The sequence below is a fragment of the Calonectris borealis genome, chromosome 16, assembly GCF_964195595.1.
Source record: "Calonectris borealis chromosome 16, bCalBor7.hap1.2, whole genome shotgun sequence".
In the NCBI taxonomy this organism is placed as follows: domain Eukaryota; kingdom Metazoa; phylum Chordata; class Aves; order Procellariiformes; family Procellariidae; genus Calonectris; species Calonectris borealis.
Window position 1 is genome coordinate 18895942 of NC_134327.1, and position 23247 is coordinate 18919188.

General features: G+C 44.9%; 2 protein-coding genes across 8 annotated transcripts in view; one reads left to right on the forward strand and one right to left on the reverse strand.

The window, feature by feature from the left end:
- Positions 1–3366, forward strand: part of IFT140 (intraflagellar transport 140) — an 88965-nt gene extending 85599 nt beyond the window's left edge. For both annotated transcript variants that reach the window (XM_075165726.1, XM_075165725.1), the window contains 5 exons: positions 757–963; positions 1187–1399; positions 1482–1648; positions 1991–2132; positions 2910–3366. In XM_075165726.1, the coding sequence (XP_075021827.1) occupies positions 757–963; positions 1187–1399; positions 1482–1648; positions 1991–2132; positions 2910–3113 (933 nt within the window). In that variant the 3' untranslated portion in view covers positions 3114–3366. The remainder of the gene's footprint in view (positions 1–756; positions 964–1186; positions 1400–1481; positions 1649–1990; positions 2133–2909) is intronic.
- Positions 3367–4495: 1129 nt separating this feature from the next.
- On the reverse strand, positions 4496–22796 carry TELO2 (telomere maintenance 2). 6 transcript variants are annotated; one of them, XR_012676181.1, is made up of 20 exons: positions 21995–22796; positions 21352–21420; positions 20523–20670; positions 20034–20136; positions 19163–19231; positions 18088–18229; positions 16672–16808; positions 15991–16079; positions 14862–14972; positions 14152–14237; positions 13761–13852; positions 12646–12762; positions 11588–11659; positions 10879–11049; positions 10062–10153; positions 9214–9322; positions 8748–8812; positions 7997–8112; positions 5333–5788; positions 4840–4921 (listed from the first exon to the last, which is right to left on the reverse strand). XR_012676181.1 is itself a non-coding variant. In XM_075165728.1 (19 exons), exons 1-19 carry the CDS (start codon positions 22209–22211, stop codon positions 4818–4820), a joined length of 2106 nt encoding a protein of 701 aa, XP_075021829.1. In that variant the 5' UTR covers positions 22212–22795; the 3' UTR covers positions 4496–4817. The 6 variants fall into 6 exon arrangements, 4 of the variants coding, with proteins under 4 accessions (XP_075021829.1, XP_075021828.1, XP_075021830.1 ...); XR_012676182.1 differs by lacking the exon at positions 5333–5788 and having other exon boundaries at positions 4496–4921; positions 8580–8812; positions 21995–22794; XM_075165728.1 differs by lacking the exon at positions 5333–5788 and having other exon boundaries at positions 4496–4921; positions 14862–14969; positions 21995–22795.
- Between the last annotated feature and the right edge of the window lie 451 nt (positions 22797–23247).

Genomic DNA, 23247 nt, shown 5'->3' on the forward strand with positions numbered 1-23247 from the left:
ACTCTTGGGAAAAGAAAAACTCCTACTCTCTAACTAACGTATTTGGAGACAGGGAAATTATAACATCATCAGTCCAAAAACCCAATGCTGTCCCTCTTGTCACACCACCAAAGTAGTGAAGGCGTTTCATTTTGCACCTAAACTTTTATGCACTTCTCCCTCGCCCTCATTATTGTGCTGGCAACTCAGCCTTACCAAAATGCTGGGTACCAAAGCAGCCCTATACCCACTTCTCTTTAACGAGCTCCTATGTCTTTCTTCCATGTTTTGCAAGGATACAGTAGCCCTTTTCTGGGCTAAAAGCTATTGTACATTCTACTCATAATTTGTTCCTATATGGAAGTAGCAAAATATTTAACAAAATCCTTCAAATGCCTGTATTTTATTTTATTTGTATTTGCTGAAAACCTTAATATAATCAAGCATGCCTAATAAATCTGTCCCGTATGTCTCTGAGAATGTCACGTTCAAAGAGATGAAATGGATGGCCACACTAGCGTCCTCTGAGAAAACAGGTGAGAAACAATGGTCTTCATGGACGAACAAATGCACTCTTTGCAAACAAAATGAGGCAGCGTGTACTTGAACGGGAGTTGATGTCGGGATGCTTAACTACACAACGATGTTCTAGAGAGAGCATCCACGGCTGCTAGCGTTTGTGCCTTCATATAGCTGATTTCTGTAGGTTACGCCACAAGCAACATGAAGTATCACTATGGTGTCTGCACCATCTCATTGCTTTCTCACTTCCATTAGTACCATGAAGCTCTGCAACTTTGCCTGAAGCAGAACCTGACCATCACAGAGGAGATGGCTGAGAAGATGACGGTCTCTAAGGACTCCAAGGACCTCTCTGAGGAGTCCCGGAGGGAGCTGTTGGAGCAAATTGCTGATTGCTGCATGAGACAAGGCAATTACCACATGGCGACCAAGAAATACACGCAAGCAGGAAACAAGTTAAAGGTCAGCCTGGACGCATAGAGAAAAAGCTGAAGAGGCTGAGCCTATTACTTCCTAAGATTTCTCAAAACAAGGGTGTTTTGAGAAGTGAATCTTGGAACAGCCTTCATAGGCTACAGTAGACTATCCAGATGAGGCTTCCTAGCCATCTTAGGATAGCTTGTGGTTTTGCATTCACAATGATATTTTTCCCCTTTTTCCCCCGTGCCCCCCTTTCCATTGCTAGGCTATGAGGGCACTGCTGAAATCTGGAGATACCGAGAAAATTGTCTTCTTTGCGGGAGTTTCCAGACAGAGAGAGATTTATATCATGGCAGCCAACTATCTACAGTCACTGGATTGGCGTAAGGACCCCGAGATTATGAAGAACATCATTAGCTTCTATACTAAAGGAAGGGCCCTCGACCTGTTGGCAGGTTTCTATGATGCATGTGCACAGGTACATCCCCCTTCTGTGACTGCGAAGGCATTTGGTTTGTTAGCTCTGGAGCAAGACCTTCATCTCATTTTTCCTCTCGCAGGTAGAAATTGATGAGTATCAGAACTATGAGAAAGCACAAGGAGCCCTGACAGAAGCATATAAGTGCCTTTCAAAAGCAAAGACCAGAAGCCCTCTGGAACAGGAAAGCAAACTAGCACATTTGCAAAGCAAGATGACCCTGATTAAGCGATTCATCCACGCTCGGAGGTGAGCTGCAGTATTCAGAGCATGTAAGCTAACGACAGAAATACCATACTAGAAGAAAAGTTGTACTAGTACCTACAGTTTAATAAATAATTTGCAGACTCAGTTCTAAAAGCTGCTGCTACATAATGGTTTCCCTGCTAGAAAAATGTGATTTTTAAAAGTGCTGTTGGCATTAAAGATGAAAAGATAACCTGAAATATAAGCAAGTATATTGACCAAGGAAAGTGTAGCCAGAAAGGTGATTATGAAACATAACACAGTAAAAATTCTTCCCTGTTCTGCGCATGATGAGCTGCATGCTCTCCCCTAGATTGTTAACGGTTTCCTTTTGCTTTCTACTAGAATTTACTCTGAAGATCCCAAAGAAGCAGCCAGACAGTGTGAACTTCTCCTAGCCGAACAAGATTTTGACACCACCATCCGTCACGGTGATGTCTTGGGATTCCTGGTTGAACATTATGTACAAGTGGAGGAATTCCCTATGGTAAGTTAATTCTTAATTCTTCCAACCCACAGAGCCCGTATTTTATATACACCAGTGCGGCTTGGTCATCTCATACAGGAAGACATTCCATAGCAGAGGCTCCTGTACAGGAGCTAAACTGCTCAGCAGGGTGTGTAGACCTCAGGAACTATATCCATATTAATGTATTTTTCATTTCATGGGACTGAAGAGAAAAAGAAAGCCCACAGGACATAGAGCATAAACAGTCGTTGGTTCTTAACATCCCCAGTTGTTCGATAAGAACAGAAGGGTCTGTCTGGGTGCATGTCTCAGCAATTGCACTGTACTTCATTTGCCACCTGGCCAAAGAAGAAAAGAAAACTGCCAACTTGCAGCCCTTCGAGGAAAGGTGTATCACTTCTTCAGGGCAGAAGTGCCACACGCATCACCGCTGGGACTAAACTGTAACTTGCTTTATTATGAAACATAAGGATGCCAAATGCTAATTTCTCCTGCTGTGCTGATTAACCTCATTTTTAACATGTTGTTTTGACAGTGCTTCAACTATCAGGAGAATGTAAAACCAGCCTTTGAGACCCCTTCTTTTTTAAACTGAAACAGACAGAATTGACACAAGTCACTATGAAAGGTCATCACGTTAGCAAAGGCTAAAACTCCTGGCAAGCGTTAGCACCCTTCAACGCTGAGCTCCTGCCAAGAGCTCGGCCACGCGCTGAGGGTGGATGCTTTTCACCGTTTTGCTGGGACTCAGAAGCAGTACACCCCCATAACAGCGATCTCTCTGCATTACTTCAGGCTTACCGGTATCTGGAAGAGATGCAGAAAAGAATTCCACCCATCAACCTGAGCTACTACGTGACGCAGCAGACCATTGAGGCAGTTCACCGAGGAGTCGGCATTCCCATAAGCCGAACCCTGGTTCCAGAGCAAATTCGCCACAGCAGTATGGAGAACAAGGAGGTGGAAGAAGAAGTGGCTGATGAAGTGGAGGACCCTTGACAACTTACCCTTACCCAATGCAAAGTTTACTTTAATACTAGGTCATTTATTCTGTCCTCATTAGGGGTCATATATCAGACAACACACTGCTGTGACAAGGCTTTTTGGTTATTACCAAGAAATTTATTCTTCCTGCTTGACTGTACAAGCAACTGTATTGAAGTTAATATTTTATCTCAAACACTACATACAAAGATTCACACGTATATCCTGTAATGAAGCTGTTTTTAGTATTTTAATAAATTTGAGGGGGAAAAAACCCAAGAAGAATGGCATATTGTAACTTCAGGCCTTTTTCCGAGTACAGAAAAGAGCTGAGTAACTGAGGTGGAAACTCCTGAGTTGACAAAGTTTTCAAGTACAACTTTGATCTGCTAAGGTGCAAACTTCTTTGTTGTTCCCTAGAAGTCAGAACTTCTGAAAACAATCTCTGTCCCGTTTGAGTAGGAGCTTGGGTAGAAGTCAAACTACTCCCCTTCTGCAGAATGAAGGGAGACTTCCCCCAACCCAGAGCTTTTGTATTTAAATACATCATGGGGTCATGCAGGCTAGAGCTACCACTTACAAAAGTCTGGACTAAACCTCAGAATCGCAGAACGGTTGGGGTTGGACGGGACCTCTGGCGGTCACCTGGCCCAACCCCCTGCTCAAGCTGGGTCACTTTGAACCAGTGAAGCTTCTTTCCCAAACACCACAGTTATGTCGAGCGACTGTGTACTAGTCAGATTTTAGGATGCAGATTTCTTCCCTGGCAGAAATAGGACCATGAGAATCAACGCCTAACATACATAAGCAACGAAGGTTTTGCTCTCCTTTAGGCCCGTTACCCTGCCCCACGAAGGTGTATTTATAAAGTCACTCTCATACGTTTCATACCAACTAGCTCTTCTGCTTAGAGTGATTTTTCTTTTTCCTGTTTTGTGACTTGCTTCAAAACTTGGGGTGAATATGAAGTTTTTAAATTGTATGCTTTCAGGGAAGAAGGGTGGGGGAAGATTTTAAGGTCAAAATCTGGACATTAGTTATCCTTTAATAGAAACTTATTTCTGTACCAAGATTATACACAAATTCTGTACTAAGATTATACAAAAAGAATTCCTGCTCTGTTCCTTCCTAACCACAGCGCAGCTCTAGCTCAAGCCTTTAAGGTTTGGCACACTTTCAGAACTTCAGTGTAGCTATTTGGTCCTTACAACTCATCAGGGGTGTCATTCCCTACACCATGCCACCCCTTCGAACAGCAGACCAGTAACTATTCCACCAAACACTGACGGCTAGAAGACACGGGAGCCTGTTACGGGCATATCACAGACTTGGTCCTAGGAGGTAAGTGGCCCTCTCCAGTCCTCCTGTTTTTTTCTGACAAGAAGTCTGCTGTGAGATTTTCCCTGTATTTTTAGCAGAGCACTCAAACCTGCCAAGGTTATAAATAGCTGGGGGTGGGGGCTGGGGAGGCGTGGGGAGGATGGCAGTGCTAGCCTACCTTCCTGCATCTGTACACTCCGTACCGGATAGCAATAGCTCACTAAATTGGCCTCCACTACAAAGTCCAGATGTCAAGTCAGGTTCGCTGGCTTACAGCTCTGCACCCTTCCCCCTTCTTCCTCTTCTCCAGCCAGGTGACTGCTGAAGAGGCCCCAGCAGTGCCTACACACATCCAGCTGGCAAGAGTATGAGGTAAAGGTCATTTCTTTTACCCTTCAGCTAGGAAGGGACAGTTTTGAGTTTCTTTTTCAGGTTCTCCATTAGCAGCAAGTTCTGCAAGGCCAGCCTCCTGCAGTCCCCATCTGGATCTTTCTCCACCACATCTGTGAAAGAAGCAGACACTGTTTAGTTGAAAAATGGGAAAAACTGCCCTTCTCTGCTGTTTCACTGACCATCACAGAACAGCACTAAATGCAACGGCAAATGCAACTAAGTCTGGGCTGGACATCAGCACTTGCAGGAATTGTGTTAGACCAGAAGGCAAAGATGTGCAAACTTGATCATCTTAAGCAGTAGGAGTTTAGCTGAGCCCTGACTGTCACATGTGACAATGCTCATCCTTGGACCAGAAACAAATAGTCAGTTGGGTTGAAACACTATAGACACGGTCTGACCTTGCATTCCATGGGATAGCCTCCATGCCAGAATTTATACTTGTGCCCTTGAGCTATACCCAACCTTTCTACAGCTGATCTACTAGCATGAATGCAGTTTGCAATTAGAAATCCACTTACTCAAAAGCCTAACGTCTCCATTCTGCCAATTCCTGCAATCTAAACAAATGCTCAGTGCTCCCTCCTGAAATCTGCGGTCATGCTGCCCTTCAAATCGGGGAAAGAAAGAGGCAGGCCCCAAGTTTCAACACGTTCTTCGTTCTGAGAGATTAGTCTTCTGATAAACTTGTAGTTCTCTCACACTTTATGCAACATGTAAGGGAGGGCATGAGACTGCTTCCAGCAGCTGTTATTTCAGGGGCCCTTACGGGCCTGCAAAGTAAAAACCAGGATGCACGCAGGATGTCTGAGCAGGGGGAGCCTGGAAGAGCAGAGAGTCTGTGTAAGGATATCCTGTACGCACAAGCAGTGTGCTCAGAGCCCAGTGCTGTCAGCCCAAACACATGACTCATTCAGATGGAGTAGGGCTATTTATAACCTCAGGGAGAGCTTCACGATGGTGTTTCCATACTCCCTCTACAGAGGGCAAAAAGGGGGAGGTTACAAGACAGAGCAGTACAAGCTCAGAAGCTAAGGACTGATGCTGGCACTGTTTCTAATTGCCATGAGCATGGACCTTGAACTGCTGCCACTTGAAAGGGAAGTAGAGGGCACCAGAGTATCATTCGGGTCCTTAGATAAAACAAACTTACCTATGACATAGCTCTACAGCACTTGCAAGGCGTGGGGAATTCCCTCAAAGGCAGCTGCTGAGGAATCAAAGGAACTGTTTCCTAGAAACGTTTAGGTATTCTCTCCCTCCCCCGGGAAGGATTAGGCTACTCAATAGTAGGTCCAGCATGGCATTGAGGGCAATGACTGACAAGTACAAGGTGGATCCTAGCCTCTCTCCCCAGCTGAAATGTCCCAAAGCATCCACCAAGTAGGCAGTACCGTGACAGTGACTGATGTAGTTTCTTATACCACACTGCAAACGCTTTCTAGCGGGGAACAGCCCAAAGGCTGAAGGGCAGGAACAGTCAGTCAATTCACACGAACTATGGCAATCTGCACAGGCCGCCATATAATAACAAACTGGAGCAGATTTGTAGATTTCTACTAAATGCTTCATGGGTAACATTTTCTAGCCCACTGCTCCTCATTGTGCTTTAGCCATAGCACAAATTAGGAGAAATGTAGATGCTTTAAGCTGAAACCCAAAGTGGTGACTTCTTCTGGCCATTATGCATGGTAGTAGAAGGCTTGCATGCTTGACAGCTTGTCATTTTCCCAGATATAATACATGACACCTCTTGCAAATCTTGTCTGGGAGAATCATGAAGCAACAGCAATTCCGCTAGCTCAAAACCATGATCCAGTCACAAAAGTAGGTCTCTAGTGACTGACTTCACCTGTTGGAGCCGCAAGGAGGAGCCCAGTGCTATGATATGCTGCGATAGCTGTTTTACCAACAATCTTACAACAAATAGCGAAGGTGTAGCCCAAGAAGTTGTTGTGTTTCAGGAAGCAGCTCTAGAAGCCCTTTTAAACTGCACTTAAATCGTATCTGACCAGACGTGGAGCTGAGTTGTATTCTTTAAGGTTTCTGAACGGCTCCTACGATTTCCCCTTCTCTACTATACACACAACTGTGATCTTATCAATCTCTCCTTCTCACCAGGATCTTTTTCATGCAAAAGCACTACATGCAAAGGGATGGCTATTATGTAGAAAGATGCTACTAGCTCTGTCGTCCTCCTCCTTCCAAAAATAACTCATTAAAAACAGATTACGCAGACCCTCATGCTGAAAATACATTTATAACATTCCTGGAAAGGCTCTACTTGGTAATAGCAGTGTTAACTGCAGAGACAAGCAGATTCCTCAGAGCACACCATGTCATGGGAAAAGTAAGGTTTTCGGCCCCACAAGGCAGCTCTCTTCCTTTTAAAGGGCACAGAGCTCCACAACCTGCACGGATCAGAGGCCGGCTGTGTCAGTGTCGCTTCCTGCCTGCTCCCTGTGGGAAGCCAACTCACCAAGAGTGAGAAGAGTGAAGGAAACCAACCCAGGGAGTCACATGAGGTCCACTCAGAATACAGTGGAGGCTTCAGAGCTACAAAGCACATGGCATTATTTCCTCTTGTACTTCCAGCACACTGCGATACCTGACCACCCATCTGTGCAGTTCCAGCCTACCAGAACCCACCAACGTAGCCTGTGTTGATGTCAAGTGCGTTGGGCGCAGCATGCAAAGTCATTTGCTGTCTTTCATAAGTTGTTCTTTCCATCAGCAGTAGGAAGTTAGAAGAATGGGCCATGCTTTTCTTCCTCCTATTTTTAGCACGAATGAAACCCATCTTCTGTGCACATGGTGTAAACGGGCCATACAAACCTTGTATGTTACTGCTGGTCACAGTCACTGTCTGGATGTAACATGCAATATGACAACACTTTCTGCAGCTTCATGAGGCGGATGGTTGGATGCGTAGACAGAGAAAGGGGGCACATAATACATATGCAGCTCTCAGCTTATGCTTTAGATACCTCGGTAATACATCCCTACAGCACACAGTGTGGTCTGGTATTTGCCCTAAACTTACAAGCAAGTGATAAATATGCTTATCATGCAAATCTCTGGTGTACAACACTAGGACATTACTGCTACCATCGCAATTAAAGAGATGGTGCACAAAGACTGCACCACTAATCAGAAAAACATTGGCGTACACCACCACATCTTACCTCCCAGCCAGGACTGAGTCTCCAAAAGCTCTTCTGTCATGTCTTCCAGAAGACGCTCTGTAGGGACACTGAGGAGGACAGAGGAGATACAGGACAAAAGACCCTGGCGCACATACCTGTTGGAGAAAGACTGAACTGGTTAGAGCCTGCAGCTTTGTGCTCTACCTTGATTTCCTCACCTCACGGGTTCTCCAGTTTCAAATGTTTGTGATTATGATGACTTTTGCCATATTCCTACTTATTAGGAGTGTAATCATGCACCAGCTGGCAGAGTGCCCACATACAGAGCCCCTGCCATGCTGTGGTGCAGGGAGTCTAGCATAATTCGGAGTCCTGGACAAGTCTGAGATCAAAACAGAAATTGGATGTTTACAGCACTTTGGCTACATGTCTTAATTTCTTTCCAGGGTTGAATGCTGGAATTGAATCTAAAGTTTTCTGAGCTCCCTGAGTAAACATAGATGAAACTATTACATGGATAGTTGATCACGAAATTTGTCATGCTTTCTATAGGTAATGACTGTACCTCCACACTAGAAGACACTAGCCAAGTTCATATGTTGCTCTGACATTAAAGCAATACCTTCATTACATATTCTTGCAATACTCAGTCATAAGAACACAAGGCTGGAGGAGAGCATAGAGTCATTGACATTCTCAGTCAGGTGCTAGTCTTGGACGAAGACAAACCATGGCTGGAGACCGGCTCGCAGCTGATCTTTAAAAATGAAAGCATACAACTACAACTCACGAGTCAGTGTGGAAACGCAGAGCCCAAACAAACTCCAGCAGTGCCTTTCCCATCGCAGTAACTGCCTGCAAAACAGGATTATGACAGAAACACTGAATACCTTCACATTCACACCGCCCTACAGAACTGGACCTTGAGATACACTGTTGTGAAGATCAGGGTTACAACTAACTTTATTTTACAGACGAGGAAACTTAGGCAGTAAAGAGAAACGATGTGCCCAACCTCCCACAGAAATTGATAGTTTTTCCACCAGAAGAAGCAAGTGATAGTGCAGGGGCGTTTTGAATCCCATGTCTCTTGTCTGACCATTTTTTCCCAGCCCTTTTCGCAACTTCTCAGCACACGCAACTCAAACTTGCTGCCAGTCCAAGTGTAGCAGGCCCCAGATCACACTGCTATTTCGGAAGGCACCTCTGAGTTCCCAGGCTGGAAGTCTCTCCAGCTATCTGCAAGCTCATGCAGCCTTTCTTACCACAGTGTTGACAGCCAAGTACATCAGGATAGCTAAAGTGTGGACCAGTCTTCCAAGGACAAGGTGATCTTCCCCCAGGAGATCAAATGTTGTCAAAGGCCTGCAAGTGCAAGATACACAGACAGTGAGAAGGCTGATCAGTGCATCTTTGGAACAGGGTGGTTATGCAGGGCGAACTGTCCCCCACAAGCCTGAATCCCGACAACAGTCATTCCCAGTTTAACACAGGCCACCCAGACCAGTAATATCCTCTATTCTTACAGCAGGTATCGTTTATTCTGCCAACAGGCTTTACTTAGAAAGAACTGCATGCAAAAGCTAGCACCACTGCCATATTAGAAACAAACCATTAAGACTGGTATTACAAGAATCTTAATTCTCATGGAATCAATTACTCAGCCTTCCTTAGGTAAGCAAAGACTTAGGTGATTGACAATAAACTGTGTCCTGTGTCCTATAACGTGGTCACAAGGACCAGTCCAGGTGACCGGCCCAAACCTGAGACAGTTAACGTTGGTTAAAGACTGCAGTCTGAGTTCTGTGGTTTTGTGTGAACCTCCCAAGGTGGAGGGTCAGCCACGACAACTGGTTTGCTACTGCCAAAATCATCCACCTGTGTACCTGCTGGCAGGTTATTCTTCATAATGTATCTTCACTTCTACATACTCCTGCCCAACAAGACTTCATAGGATAAGTCCAAGAGACCACAAACAACTCCTCTCTAAGATTTATGCACTGGACTCCCACACAGCTTCTGGGCTTTAGCCTGCTGCTCTGAGGCAAGCAGAAAGGTTCACTCTGGCAGCTGCCAGGCCCACATCCCAAGGTGTCACACTCACCTGTCGAAGTGCTGAATCAATGGAAAAAAGAAGTGCCCAGCAACAGAATTGAACTCATTTGGGCCGGAAGCCAATTCCACTTGAGACGGACCCTGTCCAAGAGAAAAATGAAGTCTAGACACAAGATGCAGCATCCGACTTTTCCACTTCCACTGGACACTGTCAAGACTACGGTTCCTTGCAGCCATCCCATTGTCAGCCACTGCTTGCTTGTATGCCTACGGCTACTAGTTTCCAAACTGGATGGCTCACTTCCCACTTCAGATCCTCTCACATGTCTAAGTATTTCAGTACAATATAGCTCAGTAATGTTGGGTTAGATATAAGAAACAAGAACATTCAAGGGATAAAGGAGTTTTAGAAAGCCAGTTCTCCAGGATGAACCACAGGGAGTTCTGGGAACTAGGAAACTGGCATCAATTCATCTCCCTGAAAAATAGGAAGGCTGAGACAGCCCAGAGGCAGCTAGTCTGATGGAGGAGGCTCTGGGATCCGTGAGGTGCAGTCACAGCTCCCTGCAGCGGCCAGACAAGCTCAGAACAAGCATGGAACAGCAACAACTATCCCTCAATGCAAGCCAAGGAGTACAAGGTTTATCTTCCTTTCCCTGCCGGGAGAGGACTGCAGAAGTTGGACCGCTGCACCAAAAGATTCAGCCAGATACTAAGATAAATTTATATTCGAAGTTACACAGTCTTTGCTTTGGATTGGACCCAACTTCACAGGTATTTTGCTCTTTCCAGACACAACTGCAGCAACTCCTAGCGTCCCTATTTTTGCTGGATTTGACATTAGTTTGTTTCTGCCCTGGCCTCACCGTAGCAAATCTCCGAGTCTTGCTTTTGATCCTCTCATCAACAATTCTTCTCCAGTCCTTAGAGCTGTCACTTCCAGGAAGGAGCTGGATACAAGGTTTTTGGGCACCAGAATGCTTGGTCTTCCCATGGGATTTGGGATAGGACAGTTCCTGAGCTGCCAAAACCAATACCTAGATGAAAAAGAGGGAGGTTCTGTTAAAAACAACAAGAGTTACCTGCACCCAATCTGATAGGAACAGCCAGGCAGAAAGGCACAACAGGTTTAGAATGAAGAACGGCAAGGTACCTGACCACCAGCCAGCCAGTTGGCTCTGAGGTACTCGCTGACCAAGCACTTGGTCACTTAGCCCTGAAACAGAGCAATGGCTCCTTCTTCAGACACAGTAAGTGAAATGATGTAGAAGGAGTCACAGGCAGATTTCTATCTTTCGTAACAGACTGATGACATGTTAGGAAACAGTGGCTTCTCCTAAGCAAATGACCATCGTATGTTTTGCATTCTGTGGGGAAGGATCGCTGTATAATTGGAGTGTAGCAGCGTTACGAACAAGAGGGGAATGGCAGGCACAAATACTAATGTAAGAGATTTCCATGCCTCTGCTGCCTCCTCCTCTGAGGAATAAAAGGTAACCCCATTACATCTCAAGGGAACAGCACTGGTGCAACAAAGACACAAGGAAAGTGGGAATTGAAGAAAAGAGCACTTACATCAAGAATGTCCATGCGCTGACGAAGACTGTAGTTCAGAGAGTAGAATTGGGACGTCAAGTACTTTGCTACCTGTACAGAAAAATCAAGGGGCAATGAACACAAACCCAGGCTGGAAACAGCCTTTCTGCTAATTCTAAAAGCACTCAATTTCAGCAGAAGTCCTGCTTCCTGTTAGTTAACAACAAGCCTCCAAGAGAAGGGAAGAGACACGCTGTGCAAATATGGGAAATTCAGACACTTCCACTTCTAGATTCTCACAAAGGAAGAAAATGACAAGGATGACTTTGCCATTCTTCTCTCCCTCCCGTGCAGAGGGAGCTTTGGCACTTCAAAGGAATCCTTATTGTGGCCTTTCAATACTTAAAAGGGGCTTCTAAGAAAGGTGGACAGAGACTTCTTACCAGGGCCTGTACTGATAGGATATGGGGTAAAGGTTTTAAACCGACAGAGGATAGATCTAGATTGGACATAAGGAAGAAATTCGTTACTATGAGGGTGGTGAGACACTGGAACAGGTTGCCCAGAGAAGCTGCGGATGCCCCATCATAGGAAGTGTTCAAGGTCAGGTTGGACGGGACTTTGAGCAACCTCATCTAGTGAAAAATGTCCCTGCCCACAGCAGGGAAGGTTGGAAGTAGATGATCTTTAAAGGTCCCTTCCAACCCAAACCATTCTATGATTCTATGATTACAATCACCAGTCAAGTTTTCTTCTAGAGAAGCCCTTTGTGCCTCAGCTTCCCTCTATGTGAGACAATCTCCCTTCAGTGCAACAAGTCCTTATCTAATTTACCTGGTCAGGTATACTCATACTAACAGTCTCCAAACAGTTCCTCCAGTCTGTTACAGCTCCGACAGAGTTTTCTCTTTCCTGTTAAGTCATCCATTGCAGATTTTTCAGTACATAGCCCATCTCTGCATAAATGCTGTCAGACATGAACTAGCTATTCTACCACACTCTGACAGCTGCTTCTATCAAGCTAGCAAGAGACTTCAGCTGCTTAAATTTTTGCCTGTGCCTCAACTGAAAAAAGGAAAGCAGTAAGAGGGACTCACAGGTATCGGATCTGTGGTTAAAACAGCTACTTGAGCTCTCTGACGGAGCTCCATAAAGCCTTCAATGCACGTCTTCTCCTCCAGATGCAATAGTATTTTTGCCAGCTCCACGCTAACCTGCTCAAAATACGAGAAAAGGAATCAAATCCCAGGATTTACACAGCAGCATCCATTTCTAATGTTTAAGCAAAGACAATGAGGCAACATGTCCATTACTTAGGAGGGAGAGAAAACACATTAAGCTAAATGCCATCAAGACAGACTGCTCAAAACACTGAACAAATCCCTCAGCTGATTTCTCTGTCCACATTCACTTTGGCTTTTTGGACAAGTGGTGGCACCATGATATAGGAGGACTTGTCACTATAACTAATGGGTTAAAGGGTACAGTACCACACCCAAAGCCCATCCAGCTCAGTAACACATCTGATAAGCAGCAGCAGATTGCGCATTGTTTACCAGACTACAACCCTTCCCCTTATTAGCTTGCAGAGGCCTGTATCTCTGCCACCTTCAAGTGTTCACTACCAAGTGGTGAGCATTCATCACGTCGGCGACCTTGTCCCAAGTTCCTCTCATCTGAACTTTTCATCTTGACCAGTACAATCCAGCTACTCCCTCCAGAAGACATGCTTGTACAAGCAAATAGGGAAAGTCCATTTGATTTTAACTCCCTTTTTGTTGGGGAATAACAGTTAAATTCAATTTCAATTCAAAATCAATTAAATCCAAAATTAAAATCAAGTGGAATTCATGGCTGCTCTGTAAACTGCATTTCTAACGTTTTTTCTGCCCAGCACAAAGCATGGAGCTTCCTCTGCTTCCTCATGTTACTGGCAAGCTCTACTTGCAATGCATTTCATTTTCAGCGCTGGAGCTGCTAAATGCCATGCTGTTGCCAGCACCTTTGCCTGCTGCTTTGTTCCTTTGTAGGCTCTGTAGCCTCACCTCCAAAGCAATTATTTCCTTCTATTTCCCTTCCCAAGTTGAAAGCTTTACATCCAGGTACACATTAGCCTGGCCTGCTGCTCTGTTGGCATGTTTAGTCTCCTCACGAGGGCAAAGGGATAATCCTGCATTACAGCCCACTGGTAACTTAGCTCATACTACTTCACCTCTCTTGTTGCTGCTGGATTCTTTCGAACCAAGCTCTCAAGAGCCTTGACTGTAGCTTCCCATTTGTCCACATCTTCAGATCCTGTCAGGACTGAAGGTAATCAAAAGACAAACAAAAGCTATTAACAGAATGGTTGTACTTGGGTATACACCCCCAACTTTCTTCTGCTAATAGTTTGCCTTGTTACAGGCAGATATCACTGACCCAGCGCATGGCCGGCATTAGGAACTAAATTGAAATTACTCAGAAATTACAGTTCAACACTTGAGCCCAGATTACTGAAATCCTACAGCTTCTTCAAATTAGCTCAGAAAAAAATAAACCTACACAAAGATCACTCTCCCAAAACCAGTCAGAAACAGATAAACACTTAGCCCAAAATCTCCTACCTTCAATACAGTCTCGGACATACACAGGAGCCTTAGTCTTTAGTTCTTTATCCTCTGACATGTCATAAGGGATGAGGTCATCATCACTGTAAGAGAAATAAAGACAGGAGTTAGTCTATGGAGCATAGACGTTCTCCCTTTCCCCAGCTATCCACACAAAAGGGAAAGAACCATCACAAACATTGTCATAACACCGTCACTCTCGCATCATCCAGCAGCACTGCTGAAACCTAGCCTGAAAGGGTTCCCTGCGAAGTTCTATGAATTACTCTGAAGCTCAGTGAAAGAGCAGTTCTGTGACCAGATCTGGAACTGGATCTCCTGGTCAAGTGCAGGAAGAAGTCAGGTGACCAAGAGACTAGAAGCTGATTCTTGAGATTTCTTTATATACTGGTAAAGTGACAGAATAAGCCAGGTCCACTATTAAAATGGGTAGATATATCCATAATTCCAGGAAACATGTATCTAAGTGAAATGGAATAAATACAACGGTTGTACACAATGTGGGCTTTGCTTAAATTATTGACTAACATACTTGCATGCAATTTCCTACACAAAGTCCCACCCTGCTGCACACCACTCAGCTGAACAAGGTCAGAAAGCACAACATTTGCCAAGAAATGCAGCTACCGATAGCTCCCTTCTCCCCATGTCTGCTCTTAAGAACCTGCCATTTATTTTCCATTTCCTACCAGATTCTTGCCCCATACCTGTCAAGCTCAGCATCCGACACCTCATCTGGCATCATAGGGGCTGCTGTATGTGATTTCTTATTACTTTCCAACACCAATGGCAATGCAGCATCTGCTTTCTCATTCCTTCTGTGAGGAACAAGAAGTATTAAAACCAATAAAGTCAGTCCTTATTCACAAGCAAGAAACTACCCGCACCATCAACCCTTGCTGCCTAAACAGAATGGCAGATAATTATTTCTGCTGCAGTCTCCCACCTAGCTTGGCTGACACAAGGAACAAAGTCCTGGGAAGCAGAATGGGGTGAGGAGAGAAAAGAAGCAGAATCTCTTAACAGAAGAGCAATGGATAACAAAAATTAAGCTAGCTGCGTTCCCCCTGTACTAACTTGTACCTAGGACTGCTAAGGAAAGACTCATCTGTGATAAGTGGATCACACTGCCCTGCACCATATTCGAAGCTGTGAATGAAACTGAACAGATGGGAAAAAAAAAACATCTTTAACCATTGCTAGTGGTATGAATATAATAATGGAGAAATTTTTGTCTGTTTCTCTACCTATTTCTGTGGACTTTGGCATTGTTCTTTCATCTCTCCGTTTCTCAAATGCTCTCTCAGTTGTCTATGCTGATTATGTCCCTAAAATAGGAGCAATAAATCTTCTGTATTTCACTGGAGTGCTGGACAACTTCATTTGCTAATAACATTAAGTGCTTCGTTCATCCGCTGATAAAACTAAGTGCTTCAAAGAGCCTCAGCAGTTAAGAGCACCAAAGAACCAGTCTTTAGACTGACAGATATGCTAGGTTTTTGTCACGGATGAATGGGCTGGGGACATATGGCCCAAATGACAGATTTCCTAGATGAGAACAGAAAGGTTCCCATTTGATTCTACCCAGGGGCACATAAGACCCCTGCAGCATGGTTTCACCAGGTGCAGCTACCAAACATGCAATTCCAATACATACTACCATTTGCATTATGAATTTAACATAACTACACTGCATTGTAAGAATAAGGTGCATTATAATGCTTAAGAATATATAAGACATCTTGAACACTGTATACAGTTCTAGTGTGTAACTCAAAAAAAGGTATGGAGAAGGGCAAAAAGATGGCATGGAGATGAATAGTAGCAATATCTTACTCATCATCTGGAAGGCTGGGGACAACACAGAATGGCGGAGCCTGCACCAGAAGGGACTTCAATTCTCTTGCTTCATCATCTTCTTCATACTAGACATTCAGAATAACTGTTACTGCACTCTATTTGATTGCAAATATGCCCAGCATTCAACATTTGACCCTTCTGCTGTACGCAAATGAAGACTGAATCATGAGCAGATGAACCTACACAAATCCCAATTTGTTTCAATCGCTGTGCTGCTAGCAGTAATGTATTTATGCTGTATAGCGATCTGTGCCGTATGTAATCTTTATCCCTATATTTAACAGTAGCACCTGATCAGACCTTGCCTGAATGTTATTTACAATCTTTAAAACATTTAATATATGGCAATGTGACATGAGGGATGATGAAGGTTTTTAAAGAATTAATGTGATTTAGTCACATAATTCTTATAAACTCTACTGGAAACAAACTTTGCCATCAGATTACACTCTTAAGATCACTCTCAGCCACCTGGCTATTTTCTATACAATTGTTTTTTGTAAATAGATACCCTCTCTTTTTGAAAGTGTTGCTGCCTCTCCTTATTTCCAGATAATAAGTGTTAGAACTTGCTATAATGCCCTGGATTATCTGGTTTAAAGCTTTTATTTCCTCTAAGCCCTGCACACCAGGCATAAACTTCATTATAACCTTCACCTGAAACTTCAGGACAGGCCCATCAGTGTTTATTTTCAAACTAATGCTCTCTGCCACAATCATTCCCAGACGCCGTATTTGTGGCAGATTGCTGTCCAAGTGGCATTTCACGCCCTCCATCATGCTTGTGAGAAGCTCTGGAAAAAACCAAACAGTGCATGAAACAAACATCCATCTTTATGCTGGTTCCCTGAGAGGGCATCTTTAGCCGCTCACCACCCAATAATGGCTAGAAAGACACAAAGGGCCCTGCAACTGTTACTTCTCTTTCTGCAACGGCAGTATCGCCCTTCAGCACCAATATAATAAAACTATGCTTTTTCATGGGGTACAAAGTCAACAAAACATTACAATATATTCTAAATTTGGAATATTTTGGTTTTCACTGAAACAAAAAAAGGATGGTAAGTAAAGTCAATCTTTAGCTTGTTTTTAGAGTGCTTCAAAGCCACTTAAATGAAAAGTCATGTCTTGAGGAAGCTACAAATTCTGACCAGTACAACAATCGTGGAGGGAGAAATTTCCCTCACCACCTAGATAAGTTGAAACAGGCAGATAACACCAGTATTTCTCAGCCCACAGAGAATGATGGTTGCCAGCTTTACCAGGCAGGCTTACTGCTGTGTGACTGACCTCCTTCAACTCAGAAAAGCTTATCTTTTCAACAGCTGTCAGATAAAAAACAGATTATAAAACTACAGTACTGTTAGTAAACAACAGGTCACTTATTCACCTAAAGAAGAATTAATTCCAGAATGAAACAGACAAACAGGTCTTGTAAGTCAACCTTCTCCTCCCACAAAAGCCACACACACAGAGAAGTAACTCTAGATACTGGACAGAATTTTTTTTTATTGCAACAGAAACGGAAATTTTAGACCAGGACCCCAATGGCTACGCACTGTATGAACATAGAATAGGAGGTTCTTGCCGGTAACTCACTAACCCTACTCACCTCACACTGATGGGAGCAGAATGACACGGAGGAATGCACGTGGATAGTCAGAGACCAACCAAACAGCTTTTCATCCTGATGTACTTTCCCCTGTCCCCTTTGGAGCCTTACTTATGCTCCAACAGTAAGCCTATGAATTGCAAATCACACCATTCCTCTAACCAGTCCCGGAGTCAATCCTGATTTTCCTGTGACAAAACTTAAGGGTTCCTAAACCACTGTTCAGGTAAGAACCTTAGTTCAAAGATATGGTTCTCCAATTTTATAATTTAAATCTATGCACTTGGAATTATATCATATCAGTGCTAAAGAAAAAGAGGAGAATCCCAGGAGGCTACCCCATCTGCCAAGATGAAGATGGGACAATTTTGTTTATCCATAGATCAAAACAAGATGTTTTTCTACTTACAGTCAGACCTTCTGTTAAACAAATCTAACCCCTGCTTCTCCCACAGCCTCACCTTGCCTGCAGCTCTTTATTTCAGGCTCCTTCAGATGGGAGAGGCAGATAAGGATGGCCTTGCTAATATACTGCTGCTGCTCAGGTGGAGAGTGTTTCACAGCACTGCTGCTGCCCCAGGTCTCCAAGAGTTCTTGCAGCACCTGCATCGGAGAACTCAAGTTGGCTTGAAATGGATCTTTTCTATACACAAGTAATCTTCTTTTTGAAGCACATTTTTGAAATGTGCTTTCATACAGCACATTGTATATTCTGACGGCCCTTTGGTCTTCATGCTTCCCAGAGTACTTTACACTCCCTACAAACGGAGCTAACTTTGTATTTCAGGGCCTAAACCGTACTGTGTTTGACCAGCTGAGAACTCCATTTAATATACTGTTAAATATAATGGGGTTTTTTATTTAAAAGTGAAAAATATTATATGCAGAGCAATATGCATTATTGTCAAAAACAATATGATATTATATGGTTTTATATGTTTTTAGTCCAATCTTATATAGCTGCCAGTACTTCCAGATAATCAGAATAATAGAACATGTAACCAGTGCAAAAAAAAAAAAAAATTGACAAAACGGTAGAGATTTCCAGAGATAAAATTTCCTGGAAGGTCCACCACACTGCTGACTTGGAGAGGGAAAATATCTGCATCCCCTCTGAGGAAAAGGCAGATGAGAGAAATTCTGAAGCATCAACCATTTGGCACCCAGACAGCTCTCAACCAACTTCACCACTTGCTGCCATCTGCCCAGCCACACAAATAGGGGATGACAGAGGAAGCTCAGAAGGATGGAAGACATGGGACATCTGTCGGAATCCAAGCCTCATTAATTTTGCTACTTGGAAGATAATTTACCAATTAAGTATGAAAAACTAACGCCAGCAGTGCAGAAAGTCTTCGACCTGTATACCACAATTTACTTGTGATATGGTAGAACTTCCCTCACTCTCATGAACAGTAACAAAAGCGTCTTAGAAAAGTACCAAAATTGTGCACCCCACAGACATGCAGACACGCACACTCACACAGTAGAATTTTTTCCATCAGATACTTCACCAACAATGTTACTTAATCTTACTTGGATCAATAAGGCTCGCCGAAGGCTATCCAGGGACAGGTAGCCAAGGAGGTTCTGCAGCACTGCAGTCTGCAACGAAAACCACGAGTCTTGCTTTAACTGGGCATAAAGTTGTCGTTGTCATCCAGCAAGACAAGTGTGTATTTTTACTACCTTAAACTTTTCATTCTGAGGGACTGGTTGACAACATTCAGAGACAAAAGTAAGCAAATTTAAAAAAACAACCAAACACACACATGCAGTTGCTGATGAAATACATGGAAAAACAGGACAGGAATACAATACGGTATTTTTACCATCAAAACCAGATCAGCACAGTCCCAGGCAAACATGGAACACAGAAAATCTAGAGAACATCTCTCACAACATCACAAGCCTAACAACACTGCCTAACACCTTGTGACAAACTCAGGTGTACAGGAAAAAAACAAAACAAAACACAACAGTCCTTGTCTCATCTTGTCTATCTAATTCTTATCCCTGAGGGTGGGTCATGGCTTCTGCAGTCCCTTCTTTCAGATTCTAAATTAACTAGATGTCTCCAGCTCCCCAGAATACTGAAATTATGTGCAAATAACTATTTGGTTCCAGAAAAAGAGTACAGTAATTCTGCTAATTGCCATCAACCCTGAGAGAGCACATGAATCGCAGGATTTCAAAGCAACTGTTTACCACTCCCTCTCCATTACGTTCAGCTGAGGGGATGTAAGTGAGCAGCTGCACGGCTCAGGTACATGTGGAGAGACTGAGGGCTGATTTCAGAATGAAGAGTTAAACCTTACTCAAGAGGACCTGGAGCTCAGCTAAAAACGACATTGGCATTTGGGAAAAACAGGCATTACTACACCGCTCTTCAACACAGAGTCCTTACCGTGTGGCAATACTGCAAGAGCAGCACCTTCTGTGTCACCACAAACTGAGCTTTCTTGTTTTTCACAACCAGGTTCCCCAGCAACCTAGACAAGGCATCTGCCCTAGCAAGACAGATCAATAGCAAAACATTAGGAATCCACGTAATTACTGTCATGCTGCTACTAATCATAGGAAATTCTGTGAGCAGCTATTTGCAACAAAGCCTCTAAAACACCTCTAAACTTTAAGAGTGAGTCAGTAATTGCAAAGAATGTTTTCACTTGTTTTTTCACTGCACGTCGCAATGCAGATCTTTAAGGAATAGTGCAGGTTCTACCTAAGAGGGAACAATCAACTACTTTACCCCTAGAGCTTCTCAGGAAATGGCACTGTAAGAAACCGCCCACACAAACACAGACGTCAGCATCTTTCAGAAACTGATTCCGCAAGTATTTGTAAAAAAAATCCAGCCTTTGCTCTGGATCAGGGAGGAAAGCAGAGTTCTTACCCGGGTGCTCTCTGCACAAAACCAAGGACCACTGCTTCCATCCAGCGGTCTGGCACACATTCAACCAATCGCCAGCATATTCTTTGCCAGATGCAGTCTGATTTGGTGAGATCCGTTAGGCGGGGTACCAAAACGCTCAGGATTTCCTCTGAAGCGGAAGAGAAAACAGGTAAATACACCAGATGTACAGAACCGGTGCAATGGTACTCAAGGTCTGCCTGCAAATTTCAAGATCCTTACAAGATGAAGAAATACCACGTACAGTTTGCAGTTCTAAATTGTAATTCTAATTAGTAAGAACTAACCTAAGCAGCCTAAGGAACTTGCAAGAATTCCTCTTCACAGTAAACAGCTAGAAAATCTTTCCTCTTCTTCCCCAGCCCTGTTAACTGCTTCTGCATTCAGTGGCTTCAAAGTCCTAAGCAAAGCCAGACTGAAGGCTACTCACATGAGAGGGTTATTACATACGGGCAGTGATTTGTGCTGGTATTTACAAGGCACTTTCAGACCACTGTATGAAAAGCACTAGAACAGCATTTAATAGTTATACCCCAAATGGCAGGACGAGAAGGCTAATAACCTCGTCAATTTTTGAGAGAACAGATGACATTCACGTGGGCCGACAGAAGCATCGACATCTGTCAGATATGTAGTTGAGTAGCCTCAGAAAGCAGAGGGCAGCCTGTACAGTCTAACTCACAAAACCCCCAAAGTATTAATTGGTCAGTCTCCCACTCCCTCTGTTGATCATCATCATAGTCATCCTTCCATACTAAATACAGTAAAACAGACTTTCCCCCTCCCCAAAATAGTATTGTAAACCACTCACTCTGTCTGCCATGAACGCATACCTTCCCCAGGACGTGAGAAACAAAAGAGATAGAGCAATCCAAGCCATCTGGGATAAAACAGACACAAGCTTAAGAAGAGCATCACCAGCATCCTCCAAAAAACTTTCAGGAGGAGGAGCATACACTTCTACAAGTACTGAAGCCTGAAAACACAGATTAACTTTTTCTGTTCAAGCATCATCTCTTCCTCCCTCCCCTCCACCACCTGCCCTCAGGCACAAAATGGCACCCAGTATTATTTATACACAGTGAGAGTCAGAAGACTAAAGTAGCTCAGTCCCACTTTAACACAATGGTAACAAAGCCACTGGTTCATTCAGTACTGTTTAAATCTTCCATACAATTACTTCAGCACAGACCAAGTGACCACAATTAAGCTTTGGCAACAGATGATGCTATTTTACAGCTTCTAGGATTGCAGCTTTCAGTGGGATTTTTAAAAGGCCTCGGCCATCTTTCTCATTCCTGGTATCTTACGCTTTTAAGCACAAGGAACTTCAGCCTGAAGCATGAACGTGAGGCTCTGCAATACCCATTATCTCTGTTTCAAGCACCAGCCAAGGGGGTCCATTTTTTCTTCAGAAAAGCTGTCTCTATAGCATGGTCCTCTTGCAATCTTACCTCTTAGAGAATCGGAGATCTTCTGCAGCACCTGGATAATTGCACCACCCAAGAAAGGAAAGTAGTTCTGTGGGAAGAATACTGGTGGGGTTTTCCCCTGAAGTTTATTGCTCACGTGATCAGGCAAACACACAATCTTGTTGAGCAGGGCCTCCTGCAGCTCAGGTGAGCCAGCCTGCGCTTGCTGCTGACAGAGCTCCCACATCAGAGCTGACATCCCTCCCTCCTGCAGGAACTGCTCCAGCACCTCAACGACCTCCCTCGGATGAAAGCTAGGGCTGGAAGAAAGTAACTGCAGTAAGTCCCTGCCCCTTTTAACTGGTAAAAAAAGATGTGCACGCTATCGTTTTTCTATTGTGGTCTCACTATGCTGCTGCTCAATCACACAGAATTTTAATTAAAATCAAATTAAAATCGAAGCGATTTTAATCTCTTTGTATCTCTACAGTTTCCTCGGCTCATACCATTTCAGTGATAAGCATCACTGAAAACCGTTTTGCGACCTCTGTGGGAAACATCGGTACTGTACGTGGGTTCTGAAAGGAAGGGACGCAGGGGGCCCGAGGGCAGCGCGAGGCCTCCCCACGCTCACGCGTCTCCGTCCCCCGGCACATTTATGCCCTCCTTACGCCACAGGTGGGGCACCCTCTGACATCCCTCCTTCCGCGCTCCGAGACAACCTCTGAGGAGGACGAGCCCTGTCAGCTCTCCAGGCCACCGCGCCGGGTGACACCCGCCTCTGCCCGCCTCCCCCTGGGGAGCAGCCCCGGGGCCCCGGCCGGGCCCGCGGGAGCCGCCCGCCGCGGCCCAAGCCGGACTGACCCTGGGCAGGCGAGGGCTTCCAGCAGGACGCAGAGGGCGAGGCCGGGCGGGCCCTCCAGGAAACAGCTCCGCCACACGCCCGCGGGCCGCGCCGCGCGGGCCAGGCTCCGCAGGAAGGCGCCGAAGAGCGCCCGCTCCCGCTCCCCCAGGGCGGCCGGGCCCCCCGCCGCCGCCAGAGCGGCCCGCACCGCGCCCAGCGCCGCCGCGGCCCCCGCCCCGTCCCGCTCCAGCGCCGCCGTGGCCTCCCGCAGGGCGCGCTCCAGCGCCGCGGCCGCCATGGCGCTCTGAGGGGGGCGAGGCAGCAGCCCCGCTTCCTCCCGCCCTCAGCGACAGCCAATCAGCGGCGCCCGTCCGCGCTCCGCTGCAGAGAAGCTCCGCCCGCGCCGGTCTTAAAGAGACAGGCGCCCTGGGCGGCAGAGCCCCCCGGGTGG

Bases quoted from the DNA above. Each gene is read 5' to 3' on its own strand.
- TELO2 (XM_075165727.1), bottom strand. From the start codon at position 22,211: ATGTCAGCTCTGATGTGGGAGCTCTGTCAGCAGCAAGCGCAGGCTGGC. The intron at 14,973-15,990 runs GTAAGATATTGC...TGTTCCTCACAG, and splicing joins CCCAGCCTTCCAGATGATGA to AAGGAATGAGAAAGCAGATG. The intron at 4,922-7,996 runs GTAAGATGTGGT...CTTCTTTCACAG, and splicing joins GACTCAGTCCTGGCTGGGAG to ATGTGGTGGAGAAAGATCCA.